Consider the following 17594-nt stretch of genomic DNA (forward strand, 5'->3'; position numbering starts at 1 on the left):
TATGTCTTAATTAATTCTAACTATATAAATTCAGTCTTAAAATATTTTAAGAAAATGATATGGATTAATTCAAATTGACAAAAAATCTTAATAAATCACTAACTCATACACTTATCTGTTGCAAATATCAATAATTTTTTGTTGGTATTAATGCTTTGAGGAAGATACAGTTAAATCTATGGACTGTTTATGCTTAGAGTTTAATATTAATTTTAATGATACAAGTCATGCACATCTAGTTTTAACATCAATTCATGGTCTTTCATCAAATTCGCAAAGTATTGAGACCCCCGAATGGATTAAAATCTTAAATGAAATTATTTATAAACATTGAAAATTTGACAATTTAATTTCTAAGTTACATTCAATACTTGCTAAAGATATATAATTTAAATGAGAATTTTTGGAATTTCTTTATAAAAGAATACCATATAACTTTAACTGAACAAAATAGGGTACAATTTCTTTAATCTATTAAAAACACATCTTGGACCCTATATTGGAGCTTATTTACTTGGAAATCTTTGTTTAGAGCTTTTTTGACTTGTGTAAGGGTAGAAAAAATAAGAAAAAATATTTCAATATGTTGGAGATGCAAAAACTTACTAAGGCTAACTGGTCACATATGTTTTATGACTGTTAAATGGTTCATAAAATTTGGGTAAAGGTGCACAATTTTTTTAAAGCTTTACGGAATGACACCTTTATATTAATAAAAGAGATGGTTCTATTTAATTTACTGGAAATAAAAAATTCAAAAAAGGACTCTTCTTATCTAACTTGGACAATTCTTGCTGTGGTCAGGACAACTATTACAGGATACTGGGACAGCCCTTCAGAATCAAAATTTGAAGATTTTCTTATCCTTCTGAAGGACATTGTGATCAAAGAAAAAACAGTAAAAGAGAACAGAATTTATCCTAATAAATTTATGGATAATCCTTGGTTGAAAGTGTTCACTGTAATTGAAATTTTTTTCATCTTACCATGTATAACGTAATTTGCTGTTTTATAATTAGTATACTTGTCTAGTATTAATTACTAATAATCTGGTCTCAGGCACTTTGTATGTACTGTAAATAGTTACATTGTTGTTTCATTTGTAAACATATTATTACAATTTACTCACTTATTCTATTGCATTTTAAATTTTTTGTTATATATTGTACGCATTTTGACAAATTTTAATAAAATATTTTAGAAAAAAAAAGAAAAGTAATTGAGTAGTTGGAATTGAAATAAGTGTGTGAGTTCCATATTGCAGAATGTTACCATATCAAGTATTAATAGCTGCATATAGGCAGTGAGAGACAGAAAGACACATACTACTCAATGAAATATCACTTTTATAGTGGAACCTAGAATAAAAAAAATGCTAGTAAGAAAGGAATAATCAGCAGTTCTTATAAAATGCTGCATGACAGTTATAAGAATCAATTAGAGGAGTTATTGAGGGACTGAGAGAAGAGAACACACAGTCAATTGCAAAAATAATGAGAAAAAAATTTGCAGGGCTCCTAAGCATGCAGCAACATCCAGATGGTTTAAGACATTTCCTTGCAAGCATCTGCATAAATATATTTGCACTTTAAGTACACTCCATATATTTTTCTACAAATGGAGAATAGTTGCTGTATAAGTGGAGTGGAAGGGAGAAGAAACTGGGAACATGTTTTTGTTAATGCATAGGATTGAGTTTAAAAACTCCCTACACAGTGTCCTGACACAGGTTTTGGGAAGCATGTTGCACTGAGCAATGACAATTTCTTTAAACTGGAGTCTACGGTTAGAAATGTCAAGGTATAGTAAGGCCCTAATAAATTTAATGATTGTGTTAGCCAAAAAAGTAATCACAAGAAAATAGAAGTCAAAAAGTCAACCAACTATAAAGACATGTCAAATATTATGAAAGAAATAAGGGAACTGGAGTTGAGATCTTTGAAAGTGCGTGGGAGTAAATGACATCTGTGGGATCAGGAAATACAAACTAATCTTCAGGAGGATTAATGCTGTAAGATGGCTGGCAGTAATTAGATAAATGTAAATGAACAAAGTATTGATGAAAAATGAAAAAAAGTGATGTTGGAAAGTATATCCTATGAAGGTGTTAACTGAAATGTTAATTGAAGGGCATTTATTGAGTGAAACTTCACATTATAAGTTAAAGTATGAAATTTAAATAAAGTCATGCTTAAAAAATTAAATGATGGTGGCAAACAATGTTTCTTTTCCATTTACCATAATGTTCTTACCTTAGATCGGGGTGTTAATGAACTAAAATAATGCATACCTTACTCTAAATCTACTAATATTAACTATATGCAGTGATGGGATTCCTTTGTATTGATGTTATTTTGCTTATTTACATTAACTTTATGTACCCTGATGTTGCACTTATACTTAATTATTAATGTCTTTTGTATTATTTGTATTGTATCTCTTAAGCTTCGGCTATTATAACCTGTCAAATGACAGCATATACCAGTCAAGTATGTAGTAGGTATAGCTGGTTACTCTAATCCAATAATAAGCTGTTAAACTGTTTTAGCATCTTGTGGACTGAATGCAACATTAAAAGCAAGTCTGTTCTCATATATTTAATCTTAAACATTCATGCAAGTTAAATGAAAAATGAGAGTAAATAAGAATATTGGTTTGGCAGTTATTCATTCTTTCTCACATTTTATAACTAACTTTTTTTTGTTGATGTCAGACCTTTCCTGAGCCAATTAAGTTCAACAAAGAATATGGAGTTTTTGAAGTCATTAATGATGTACAGAAATGCATTACCGACCAGATAAAATCACTATTACGGACTTACAGAGTTCCTAATCCAATATATGATGTCGTAAGGAAAGCATCTGGTCAACCTCCAACAGCTCAGCAGGAAGAAAACTCTCCAGAAATCAATATTGATACCAACTTCAATGTAACGGTACAGAAAGCAGCCACTGTTTTATATTATGCTGATTAAGTTGTATTTACTGCTTTGCATTTTTAAATAGTTAAAGCTCAACATTCACATTATCAGACAGCTATTTTACTGCCACAGACAACCGGAAAATACTCATGAATTGCTGAAATGATGAACGTTCTTTAAATATCCAGCATCATTGACATCATCACTTATAATACTTTGTGTCTGATTGTCTGTGTGTCTAGTGTGGGGAGTACCTTCACTCAGAATGTGCAATTCATTTTTTATATTGCTCATAGAAAACTTTTCTGTGTATTTTCCTTTGTTAAACTCCACTAGAAATGCTGAGCAAATATTCTACAGGTAGTGAAAGGCATGTTTACCATTTCAGCAATATTATTAAACTTTACATGAAAAATTTAAATATCTGAACTGGTACTATAGATCAGTAACTGAAATTTAGTCTGAGTGAGATGTATGTCTTTGATTCTTCGTGTTGTGGTCATACTGATTTTGGGCATAATTTTACATTTCTAAAACTATATGATTATATGATCATCATAAGTGATTTTTTGAATTAACTGTTTATATTTCAGCACATTTAGCCTCAATTAGAGATGGCAAACTGGATTTTCAATTAGTTAAATCACCCTGTAAAACTATCTGTTGGGGCATGCAATTCAAACTTGAATTAGGCAGTCTGATTCAGTGAGGTAGGTTTATTAAATTAATGACCTTTTCTTTGTTTTACAGTATTAAGAATTTAGAAATAATTAAGTACTGTATAAATAATTCTGTTAAGATGGACATAAATAATTTGAAGTAGCTCTTGACATACTCTATGAATGATGCTGGGGAGATTACTTATAGTAAAACTTTGCTGATTTTTATCTAAATGATTAATGATGGCTGACATGTTGGGAGATCTAGTTTGTAATGTGTCTGTGAAGCTATACATGCTAGAGTCAATGAACTTTCTTTAGTGGCCAGGTACTACTTCTTATTATGGCTGAAATACACAGTTAATGGAATGGGGGAGTGAGGAAGCAGTTGGAATTTTGCACTTTATTTACTAATGTCTGATCTCCCACAAGAGATGACTGAAACACAGAATCACACTAAAACAATAACTGTGATAACTGAAATGCCCTTTAATGTGTTTTGCAAGTGCTTGATTTAATCTGTTTTATTTTTGTTTTATAAAAAATATTTATAGAAAATTTGAACTTTTAATAGAAGTTTGAGGTGGGCGGCCACGGTGGTGCAGCGGTTAGCATTGTCACCTCACAGCAAGAGGTTCTCGAGTTCGATTCCCAGCTGGGGTGCCTTCTGTGTGGAGTCTGCATGTTCTCCCTGTGGTCGCGTGGGTTTCCTCCGGGTGCTCCGGTTTCCTCCCACATCCCAAAGACATGCAATAGGTGAATTGGACACTCTAAATTGGCCCTAGGTGTGAGTGTGTGTGTGCCTTCTGTGGAAGATTGGGCGCCAGGCTGGCAACTTGACACTGTAAAACTTCACCGCCAATCATAAGCGGACAGATGATCCGCTGTGGTGACCCCTAACCAGGAAAAGCCGAAAGAAGAATAGAAGTTTGAGGTATTGACCAGTTTTTCATAGGTTCATAGGTAAGTACTATGCTATTGGCCATAGGGCCTATACAAACATAGCCAAATGAGTTCCCTGGCTTTCTCCACCCAAGAAAATTATTTTCCTGTGCCCGTCGAGCAGAGCCACAGCAGTGATTCCCGGGGTGAATTTCCTATTACCCATCCAATTGTCAAGATTTCTCTTAAAGAGGGCTAATGAGGAGCTTTGCTTGACATGAATGGGCAGCCTATTCCAGAGCAGGGGAAGTCTCTGGGACAGGAATCTATCCCTCAAGCATGTTCTGTTTATAATTGTGTTTGCCGTCCAGTCCAAATGCCATGAACTGGATATGAATACTGGTATGGCAGTCCTACACATGAGAGAAAATGAAACATTATATGGATATGGATTATGTGGGGGTCTGCTTTTAATAAACAGAATATCTTGTATGAATGTTTATATACTGAAAAGGGCTTTAAGGCCAGTCTACCCACCTCATTAAAAAAAATAAAACAAATAAGCAAGCAAAGCAATCATTAAAAAAAATCATGTTTCTTGATGGGTAGGAAAGATATAACATACCTTTCAACTGTCCAGAATTTTGCAGAACATCTCTGATTTTGCCTCACAGTTTTGCCCTGCCCCTCATAAATGTTTTGAATTTGTGGTAAATCATTGAGGATTATATTTATTCAGTAATGCCAGATATAGTTTCATACTTATTATAGTTCAGAAAATGTATGTCAATGCAAAACTTTTTATTCTGTTAACTTTTTAAGTGAATTAGAATTATATTAAAAAAAACTGTCACTGGTTTTGACCCCTTTTCTCCCACTGCATTATTTTTGGATTTGTCTAGAATTCAAGCTGAGAGTTATGAATGAATCCCCGAGTCAAAAAATATGTTCTGTAATCCTGCAGTACAAAATATTTAATTTATCACTCTAGCAAATGCCTGCATATTCATATAATTCAGTTTTGTACATTTTTAGTTTGGATGTCAGTTTCCCACTCATTTCAATGTGATTTGGAGATTAATTGTAGACGTTGTTTGTTCAAATGAGCTTTTTTTTACATATGTCATGAATGATTTTGTATTATAGTTCTGAGGTAAAGTTTATTTTTTTAAATAATGTCAGCTAATTTTGTGGAATTAAATGACAAAAGTACAAATTGCAGGCAGTCACAAAATAAGACTTCCTTCTTTATTAAAAATGTAGAAAGAATTCTGGCCTAGCACATGACAACATATCTGACTTAAATACAAATAAGAGATCCCTTACTATAGCAATAACCCACGCCTGGGTGTGGGTAATGCGGGATTTAACCATGGTTGGCGTGGTTTGGTGAGACAACCGTGGTTAAATCCCGCATTACCCACACCCAGAAGTGGGTTATTGCTATTATACAATGACATTATTTAAGAAAAGAAATAATTACTTTTCTTAAATAATGGCATTGTATAATACCTCTTTGCTGCCCTTCAGCAGCTGTCTGGTATTCCGCGGCAGTTCTGATGTACTGCGCATGCCTACGCAGTACATCAGAGCTGTGGGCAAAAGCAATGGAGAACGCAAGATCTCCGTTGCTTTTTACTGTTTCGCTATGTTAAATGGGTTTAACATAGCGAGACAGCTTTAAAATAAGCAACGGAGATCTCCGTTACTTATTTTAAAGCTGTCTCGCTATGTTAAACCCATTTAATATAGCGAGACAGGTTTAAAAAAAAAGCAACGGAGATCGCAAGATCTCCATTGCTTTTTACACACTGTGTCGCTATGTTAAAGGAGTTTAACATAGCGAGACAGCTTTAAAAAAAGCAACGGAGATCTGCGTTGCTTTTTTTAAAACCTGTGTCGCTATGTTAAACTCTTTTAACATAGCGAGACAGTGTTTTATACTAACGGAAAAAGTCCGGGCGACCGGACCTTTTTCCGTTAGTATATTGAGGGATTTACAACAGGCACGCTGGTTGGGCTGGCCAATCAATGTGCACGTTTTAGAGGAAGAATTGTATAATAAACTATATTCATAGACCAAGAAATTTTCTTCTTTTTCCTATTCCTCTTGTTTCTAAGGTATATGCACAATCACAACAAATCCCACTGAAATGTATCAATTTTTCTCTCGAATATTGAATATATATATATATATATATATATATATATATATATATATATATATATATGTGTGTGTGTGTGTATATAATGGGAATAGTATTGGCTGATTGTTTTATTTCTGTTTGTACTACCCTCAATGTATAACAACTGCTTACTGTAAAGAGGTCTTACCTCTAGCTGTTCTGCTATGTATGCTATTTTAGATTAATGAAAAGAATAAATAAAAATTATTGAAAAAAAATGTAGAAAGATTGAGCGCTTTCATCCTATAAAATTAGGACTTCCTCAGAATCAATTTACCAGACAAAAGACGTGCTTTATATATTTTTAAAAGGTCAATAATTAATTAATTTAAAATGAAAAGAATAAAGACACATTGCTGTAAAAATACAAAAATGTATACCATCACTTCTCCACTGAAATTTGTAACAATTGTTGAACCAATTCCATAACGTGAAAATAAAAATGTATAAAAACATGAATGTTAAAATCGGAACATTTTATTTAAAACATGCCTTCACATTTAAAACAGGTTGCAAGGAAATGTATTCATTTAACCTGAGAAATCTTGAGACATGCAATCTAATCTGCCATTTCATTTATGCTCCCACCTCTAGGATTACCCATAACTTGCTCCAGAATGGCAAATTTATAGTTTTTGTAAGTCGGGCATTCAGTAGAATGCTTATAGAGGGCATTGTTCACATTCTCCTTTTTGATATGGGAGCTTGTAAATTTGTTATGTAGGCTTCTCTCTGTTTTACCAATATAGTATGCCGGGCAGCCCAGGCATTTGGCAAGGTACACTACCCCTTTCAAGTGACAATTCTCTTTTGAAAAACATACTTTTGAATCAATATAATTTTCCAGCAATAGCCCCCTCTCCTTCAAGGATGTAAGGACATTGGCTGCATCCTCCACACTTTGTGGTCCCATTCCTGTAAGGCCCAGAAGAAATGATGGGTTGGGCTACACTTTTGAATTTTCTCCTTTAAATTTGGAGCTGTTTTAGAAATGAATAATGTCTTGGTCCCTAAAATATTGTAAATATGTGGATTGCTTTTGAGTATGCCACAATTATTGTTAATAATGTTTTTAACCTCTCCCGCTTGTAAGGCATATTCTACAACCAAGGCTCTCTCAAATTTGCCCGATTCACACTCATCACTCCTTTTAGCTAATCTTCTTCCAAGGAGTGGTTTGTATTTCTTACCCCATTTAGACTCCACATAACTTCTTATTTCTTCTACCAGGTGGGGAGGTTAATCTAGAGTGAAACATGTTGGCTGCAAAGTCAAACTCCCTACCAACATCCTCTTCATGTGAGGTCATGCGGGCTATTCTTATACTTTCTGAAAACAACTTATTTAAAACCATGATCAGTATGATTAATAAAAGTGGAATTGTTTTAGTAGTGTAAAGAAGGTTTTGTTTACTTATTTATCCTTTATTGATGAGGTTAGTCTCACCAGGCAAGTGACCTCTTTTCAGGAGAGACCTGAAGTGGTATTAATACTACTAGGGGCATAGCTGGCATTAGGCACCAGTGAAACCCACAACCGCGGGGGGCCCCCAATCCCTCACTGCAGATCAGGGCCCCCAGGAATGTGGCCACCATATTCATCAGGCGGGTTTAATCAAGGTCAGTGCCACAGTTCATTGTTTTTTTTTTTTTTTTTTTTTTTTGTACTTCCTCCTGACTCAGGAAGTGATGTCAGGAAAGGATTCAATCTTTCAGGTCCACTAAGGACCAGGTTGGTTGCAGCCTGAAAAGCTTTTTGTTAGAAAGGACCCTGATTGGTACGAATGAGCTTGCGACACTTCTGCATATGCATACAAGCATTTCTACTAGCGTTTTGCTAGTTTTGCTGAGGAAAGGAGATCATGGATTGGACTAGACAAGTAGACGAGCTGAGTGTAGCCTTTCAATAAGCTTTTTCAACTGTCCTTTTAAGGGCAAAACAATTAAATCTTGGGTCCGGGGAATGGGTCAGTCTGTTTGTCATCAGGATGAGCAGCCAGTTGAGGAACAAAGCATCACAATATTAATGTAGTGTGCCCCAGTAGAATTTGCAAAACACTGGGCAAAGCAGGGCTGTGATAACCACCACAAATTCCAGCAGACCAGTATGTAAAAGTACCTGGTGCTCATGAATATAAATTAAGAGATAACGTGTAAAGGAAAAATTAAAAGTTATGTATAATGACCCCTAATTTAAAAAAAAATGGGAATTAAGCAGATAATTCTGTAGGCTGAATATGAGATTGGATAAGGTGATGGATGAGGGATCTTAGTGTTTATGGTGTGTTAGCTGAGAGGAGAATTAGTTTTAAATAGAAAGATAATATCATGCTTTGCTAAATGGGGAGAAGGTAGGATAAGAATTTAAGAGATAATAGAGTTCTTGAGCAATGGTTTAGCAAAGGAGAGGGAAAGGGGGCAGCATCCGTGGATGAAGGTGTCAAGGAAGCATGATTGGGAGAGAAGCCTGAATTCAGAGAACACAAGTTGTCGTCTGAAGAGGGTAATCCACCAAACTCTAAACTGTCTTCAGGTTAATATGGTCTGGCTTCACAGTAGGAGGATCTATAACACAGGGGTAAAAAGGAGCCTGGATGGAATGTAAGAGAAGAAGCAAAACCAGATGGAAGAGTGGGATAGAATTAATATGAAGTGTTACAAGCAGCTGATAAGAAAAAAGTCTACAGCAGAAAAGTAAAGTATTTTATTGATAGAGCGAGATATTTTAGAAGCAAAGAAACAAAGAATAAAGAGTGCAGGTCAGGGGATTGAGGTATATATAGTATGAAAAGGTCAGCAGTGTAAGATGAGGAGAAAAAGTGAAGCTGACTGCACTTAAAGAAATAAAAGTATCTGCAAAAATAGCACAGCATAAAATAACAAAGGAACAAATCCAGTCAGTTTTCTATAATACAATACAATACAAACTGCACATTACTTTAAAACAACACCAAGAACAAAAACAAAATTCATCTTGAGAAAGCATAACATTATGAAGTGTGGTACAAATAAGCATGACAGTAATTGGCTAGACCCAAGACTTCTTACAAATCTACAAGCCCAAGTCCAAAATAGGAGCCATTACATACAGCTACCATCCCTCTATTGCTTGGAACAAACTCCTGCAAGAAGTTAGATCACTTGTACATCCTAAAGTATTCAAACTAGCCACTAAAGAGTACTTAAAAAGTCACTGGATTTGTACCTGTTCTCAGCCTCCTTGAATATACCTTCACTAAATAATAAACCTAACTTCCTCTGTCTTACCATCATTTCTTCTCGTCTATACCAAAACATATACAACTTAAACTAGTCTACTTCAACATTTTTTAACTAACACTGTCTCCTTTCCTTCTGCTGCAGTATTCTTCATTTCATTTTTATAGGCAATTGTAACTGCATATATATGATAACTGTTCTACAATTTTTATTATGAATGATTATAATAACTGTGTTTGTAATAGTTATATTTTTTGTAACTATGTTTTGGAGCATTTCTCCCCAGGTCTCTGCTGAATAAGGGCTTTTGCTCAGTTGGACAATCCCCGTTAACGAATGTAAAATAAATAAATAAATAAATTCTACTTATAGTACACCTCTATTAAAAATGACAACACAAATGGAAGTTTGATCTGTCAAGCAGAGATTGTGCAGGTATGTAACTCAGGGAAAGTTTAACATTGATGTAGCATGAATTAATTTGTACCTCTGAAGTGCCAGCCAAATTATCCTACAGAACAGTGTGGTAGAGGAGGGCAACGGCTGCAGGGAACAACAGGAGATAAAAATACTGGAAGTGTGGATATTGCCCACTGTACTACAGTGAAAAGATTAAGGAGGAAGGAGAGCAGAACTAAGGATACGGAAAGCTACTGGAGATCTGCATGTGTTGGTATATGAATATGTTGGTATATGGAGGATAGAATGTTTGTTATGCAAATACAGCTGGTCCCCAATGCTTCTAGCAATATATGGAGCCATCAGTCTGTGCATGTGCAGTACATGCAAGCTGATGGACTACTTCCTAGAACCTGAGTGAAACAAACAGAAAGTGAGAAGAAACAAGTGAAGTGTTTGTTCTATCACTCAAGTGCAGCCCTAAATTAAAGAGTGGCTATCAACAAGTGGGTGCTGATGTTCCCAAGCACCGATCTTCCACGGCAAGGTAAGCTCTGACTGAAGTGTGCTAAAAATAAAATGATTGTTAAACTCTGAAGGGTAAAATGAGAAAAAAAGCTGGAAGTTGAATTTGACAGCAGTCCTTGAAGTTAGGGAAGTAACTAAGGAGTGCTGTTTAACTGAAGGATTGGAAATATCAGGTGTACTGAATTATGCAATTTAATAACTGTTTGTTAGGGCGGCACAGTGGTGCAGCAGTTAACGTTGTCGCCTCACAGCAAGAGGTTCTCCGGTTCGATTCTCGGCTGGGGTGCCTTCTGTGTGGAGTTTGCATGCTCTCCCTGTGCTCACGTGGGTTTCCTCCGGGTACTCCGGTTTCCTCCCACATTCCAAAGACATGCATCTGGAGTGTTTCTCCCCGGGCTTCCGCTGAAAACAGGCTCTGTGGAACCTAGTCGGACATTCCCGGTCAACAAATGTTAAATAAAAAATAAAATAAACTACATGCAGCAAAAAATGTCCCAGATATAGGTGAAGCCATGAATCTGGTAACAGCAGATGTGGCATCAACAATTTTGTGACACCTGAAGTTCGGAATGCAGGTGTGCAGAAGCTGTTTCTTGAAGGAATGATCCACTACAATGTAGACTGGCTTACTACCAATGTTGTCAGCAATCACAGTAAGAAGACCCTACAATTTTGGAACAGTGGAACTAGAGACATGTTATGCTCCTCAGCCTTTGCTGAGGTAGCCTCTGTGTGGCCCTATTCAATTCAGCAGTTAGGGATCTTTGCTTTTCTAATTGGTCAGTTTCACTGGTAAGTAAGGACTGCCTTTTGTTTGCCATTAGACATTAGCAAAGCTGGCAAACCCAACCTTTAGTTTAATGCTTATGCACAGAGAAAAGGGACTTACAGCTTTGTGCTTCTGCAAGGCACTGAATTTGTAAATGTAGGAACTGTTCACAGTGAGAACATGTCTAAAGGTGTAATTCTCCCCATTCCTTGATCTGCCACATAACTATAAATGACACACTTGTGTGTGCCCTTTTAGGCCCAGCAAGATAAATGAACATTGAAAATTAACATCCAGGAAAATAATGAAGTGAGGGTGTCTGTCCTTAGTAGCAGAAGACTAAAATAAGATGTGCCGTTGCAAAGTGTTGTGACTCTGAGGGCTGCAGAAATCTGCTCTAGTACTTGGTCCTTAAATTTCAGGATGTAATGCCTTCCATTCTTTTAGACTCTGTAGGACTAGATGTGGAATGTCCTCTAGTATTTATAACTGTTTTAGCACAAGGCCATTGAATGGAAACCATGAAGGATAGGTCATAACAACCTTAGCAACCATCTGTCATGCTGAACTGTTTTAGCACAAGGCCATTCAATGGAAACCATGAAGGATAGGTCATAGCAACCTTAGCAACCATCTGTCATGCTGAGTAGCATGTAATTATTTGCCCCCCCCCCCATGATGGAAAAATAATGTGAAGAAATAATCATCTATGAATGTGTCAAAATAATAAATAATTTAAAAAAGCACAGTCATTTTGTGAAACGTCAAATACTTTGCAATTGACTGGGTCAATTATACTTCTAATAATAAATATGCTCAGTGTCTCTTTTAATTTCAGTAGTACAAATTACTGCAGTTATTCAGTTATTCAGAAGAAAACACTTGGATATTATTTTAAACATTGTAGCATTGGCCTACTTATTCTCCATCATTATTTTAAGTTATATAGTATTTGGCTACTCATCATCACCCCTTTCCTTGTCCAATCATATCACAACACACTAGTGTTTTCCATCAGAGCCCAGGCTAATCTGATGAGCAGTAATAAAGCCATAGAAGGGATAGAGCTACTGTTTGTAGGGAGTACTGAACAGACTGATGGTTTATAGTCAGAATTAAATCCCATGACCAGCAGATAGAGCTTGCAGTAACTTAAAACCAGCAAAACAAAAACAAACAAAAAAAACACCCAAAGTCAAAACCTAAACTATCTTATTTATTGTTAAGCCCTTTTATCTGTAACTGTCAGACATCTTCAGAATAAGTGAAACTTACTGAAAGAGCTGCTTAAATAGTACAAAATAGATCACATGACCCCCTGACTACCCCTAATTTAATCAGCCCTTATCATCACTAACTGGAATCAAAGCCTAAATAATCCCCAAATAACAGCATCTAACAGTTTCAACAAATTATTTCATTTTCTGTATGGCTGAAACATAAACTGTATCAACATTGTATAGAAACATGAAAGAGTTAAGACTGGCTCCCTGTTTTGGACACATATAGTGATATTTTAGTTTGGGGCTCACCTTTTGTGTGGGCTGTGTGGTTGAAAGATGGGTGGGGGTGCTGTGGGAAATATGGCCAAATGTCCATATCTTTCTGTTTGTAAAAGCAGTATTTAAAATGTGTCCTTCACTTTAGACCTTTATCCTACTATTATTTTGACTTTTTCTTTTTGACAGTTTTCTTGTGGTAGGAGGTTGAGAGATATGGGGGAGTGACAGTACTGCAGAAAGGCCAGAGTCTGTCTGACATTTTTGGTCTGTTCATCAGAAAAAAGTATTTTTTGTCAAAACAGTCTCTGTAACTCCCCAGGGCTGTCTCCTGTACGTCTTGTGTGTCTTTAGTCTCTTCTATATGGCTGTTTTGTGTGTCTCTGCAGTCTGACTGTCCTGCATGTCTGCAGTTGTCTTGTGTGGTGGAGTCAGTCTGACTAATGTATCTTATGTATTCAGTCTTGCTGTAATGCTATATTTGTCTTTTGTGAGTCTCTCTCTTCAGTCTTGCTGTAGTACTTTGTTTGGTGTGGATATCTCTGTCTTTTTTAATTTCTCCAAGTCTTTTGAGTTTCTAATACCATGATGGGAACGGACCCATTCCTTTGTCAAAGTATGATTAAAGTTCATGAAATTAGTATTGTTTTGATCTTTGATGTCAGCCAAAAGTAATAGTAACAAAACATAATTTCTTTCTTATCCTCAATAGTCCACTCTGTCATCTTTATTGCTCTTCTTTGGCCAATCAATTTTTGTGACTTTTGTGGACTGCTACTTCCTTTTACAACAGGGGAGCCATCCTCCCCCTGGGCCAGGCCTGGCCCCATTGTAGGAATGTTTCCATATTTTGAAGATTCTACACTGTCATTTTTTTCCATTCGTGACACCACTGCGCCTACCAGGATTGGGCACTTTTTTATCCTGGGTCTTGTGCACCCAGTTATCTTTTTTTGTTTTTGACCTACTTCTGTCGGGGTCTATATCATATAAGCGAATCGCACAAATTGCGAACGCTCATAATATCGAAGGTACCGGACCTCAAAGTGCTTTTTCTGAAATCGCGGTACAGTGAAGAATGGGATATTTGCCCTTTCCTCACTGTAGTGTGATCTCAGAGTTGGAATATATATTTAACGGGGGGTGTGGAGGGCACAACCACCCACAGTAGGAAGTTCGAGGTCCGGTACATTCGATATTATGAGCGTTTGCAATTTGTGCGATTCGCTCATATGATATAGAGCCCTTCTCTCCATGATATATGCCATATAAATACACTCTATATATCAGTGTCGTCTTGGTGAGATTTTGTGAAAAACAGGGTCCACCTCGCGAAGGTACTCACCAAGACTTGAGGATGAATTAAATTTCAGCACTACTGCTCCTCTCCTTTGCTTGCTGACTTTCCGTCTCTCCATTAGGACCCCAGATAGCTCACTCTATCCTGTGAGTGGCTGTCTATGTTCAGTCTTGTTGCAGTTCTGTCTTTGTCTTGTGTGGGTGTCTCTGTCCTGTGTGTGGGAGTCTGTGTGGGTATATTTGTGTACCTCTGTGGGACTGGCTACCTTGATGTGGTACAGAGGCTTGTTGTAATGTAACAACATTGCTATTAAAGGCTAGTCACTGTGTTTAACTCTGTGGGACTGGCTGCCTCGTTGTGATACAGAGGCTTGCCATAATGTTACCTTGCTATAAAGTGACAGCCAGGATGTGCATATACCTCTAGGCTACCTTATTGTATGTAGTATTGAGGCTTGTAATGTAATAAATGCCAGTCAGTGTGTGTATGTGATGCAAAACTGTTGGCACTACAAGTCTTTGTAATGGTCTGTTGTGTACTAACAGTTTATACAGTGATCATTAAAGGGGTGCTGGGAGGACCTTGACAGGGAAGAGGGCATGGCAGTAACATGGTTACACCTTACATCCTACTTGCTAGGGCCCCCAAAATGCTAGGACCGGCCCTGACTAGGGGAAATTTGGCCAGGACATCGGGGAACTTTCCATGCTCTTTTTAAGTGCAGTGGAATCTTTTATAGCTACCAGTTCTACCACCAGCTGAAGCAGATGGGAACTCAGTTTAACATCTTATTTGAAGACTAGTACACTTAGTATTGAAACCTCCCTCACCCATGCTACAATGATGTGCCAGCAATTTGAAAATTAGTCCAAACACCTGGAGTGGAAATAGAACATATATCCTTCTGATCTTCCAGCTCCAGAGGCAAGGGTACAACCTATTGAACCACTGACAGTGACTGTTCAGAACTGTTAGTTTTACAATGCTGTTTTTTTCTTAGCTAGTTTAAATTTAAAGTCTGATTCATTTTGCTGGAAATGTCATTTTCCAGTAGGCTGGCTGTGGCATAATATTATTTTTACATTATTTTATTTAAATGTTTTTCATTCCCCTCCCCAGCCTACCATTATTCATATACACCCAAACCTAGACATTATGTTACTAAAAACCCTTTTCCTAACAGTGCCACTATGCTGACAGTGACTGGTGTATGTTTAGCCATCAAGGTTCAGTAATACTGGTGTTTTCTAGTGTTCAGGCTAGAGCAGAGTTTTTTCATTTACTGGTAGTAGTGTGATGGTGCATTCATTGTTTTCATTTTGGGTATTTGAGAATTGCTGTATCAGCTACACACTTGCACACACACACACACACACGTGTATATATATATATATATATATATATATATATATATATATATATATATAGATATACACACACACAAACATACATACCTATAATCTTTATTGCTTTTGTTTACCAGGAAAGTTTGACTGGGCACAGGTCCCATTTTCAGCAGAAACCCTGGGAGAATTGCTTCATTTTACAGAATGAGTAGAAGGCAGTTATACAAGATTTCCATAATAAATGTACATACATAGAGTAGTAATGATATGATGGTTCATGAAAACATGACAGTTAAAACAAGAATACAGTAAATTATTAGTTAATATAAAACGTATAAAAGTATAGTTATTTTCAATAGGCATTGGCTGTAGATAGATATTATGTGCATATATATTTATATATTTGTCTACTTCAGAAGACTAACAAACCAAAAGACTGAAAATTCAAACTACTGAATGATGGAATTTGCCCCTTCTCCACTGTTGTGCAATCTTGGAGTTGGTGTATGTAGTTTGCAGGGGGTCTGGGGGGGTGCATCCCCCCACATGAGGGGTGCAGAGGCACTTGCTCCTGCATTAAAAATGTGTTCAGTATTTTGAATTTTCAGTCTTTTGGGATTCAGTCTTCTGAAGTAGAGCTCTCTCTCTCTCTCTCTCTATATATATATATATGGGTCTACTTCATATGGTCGACAGATCTCATTTGGTCAACGGCTCATTTGGTCGACAACCAGTATTCAAGGCACTTAACAAGGATTTGCCCCCCTCCCCAAAGCTGTGTGATCCTGGAGTTGATATATATATATATATATATATATATATATATATATATATATATATATATATATATAGTTGGGTGGGGCAAAGCCCCCCACTAATATTCATTTAAAACATGAAAATACAACAAAAACTAAACATTTTAAACTAATATAGGTGGGGGGACTTTGCCCCCACACCCCCCAATGCGGGGGGCTGTGCCCCCCACCCCCCTAACTATATATATCAAATCCAGGGTCGCACAACTTTGGGGAAGGGGGCAAATCCCTGTTAAGTGCCTTGAATACTGGTTGTTGACCAAATGAGCCGTCAACCAAATGAGTTTCGACCATATGAGCTGTTGACCATATGAAGTAGACCTGTATATATATATATATATATATATATATATATATATATATATATATATACACACACACACACACACACACATATATATATATATATATATATATATATATATATATATATATATATATATATATATGTATATACATATACACACACACACTGACCATGTATTGTGTCAGTTTTTGCCACTTTCATTTTCTGGTTATTTGGTGTCAGAATTTCAGCTGTTAGTCAATCCCTTGAAATCAGTAGGCTGTTCTGTTTTTTAGTGTTTTGTTACTTGTACATTGTTTTCCTTGTTAATAACTATGCTGTTTGCCAGCAACTATACTAATATTTTGATTGCTTTTCTGTTCTGTTTTTTATGACCTGGTTTGTGACTGAAAAGAGCCCATGGACTCAGGGCTGGCTTTAGGAATTGTGGGGCCCAATTTGAAACATTTTGGTGGGGGCCCCTCATCTGAGCCCCACCACCTACCCCATCCCTCCCTCCATCTGCTGGTTATTCAACTTAAGACTATTTCAGATGAGGTCACTGGAATGTATGTTGTTACTGTGTATTAAAATAAAACAATATGTTTATTAGCTTATATTTTGTCATATGACATATTAAAACAGAAGTAAACTACTGGACTCCTGGATTGCTCCTGATCCAACATGTTCCTCTCCCAGGGTCTGCTTAACTCACTCAGGCACACTGTAAGGGGCTTGTTTGATAGGTCAATGAAATCATGTGTCAACATGGTACATCACCAGATGT

At 36.4% G+C, this 17594-nt stretch overlaps 1 protein-coding gene across 1 annotated transcript in view; it reads left to right on the forward strand.

The window, feature by feature from the left end:
• The window catches only part of RGS22 (regulator of G protein signaling 22), a 971253-nt gene that overhangs the window by 60810 nt on the left and 892849 nt on the right, over positions 1-17594 (forward strand). The window contains exon 4 of the mRNA XM_044065939.1: positions 2714-2935. Coding sequence (XP_043921874.1) covers positions 2714-2935 — 222 coding nt within the window. The remainder of the gene's footprint in view (positions 1-2713; positions 2936-17594) is intronic.

The sequence above is a fragment of the Protopterus annectens genome, chromosome 3.part0, assembly GCF_019279795.1.
Source record: "Protopterus annectens isolate FY-2018-M chromosome 3.part0, PAN1.0, whole genome shotgun sequence".
In the NCBI taxonomy this organism is placed as follows: Eukaryota; Metazoa; Chordata; order Ceratodontiformes; family Protopteridae; genus Protopterus; species Protopterus annectens.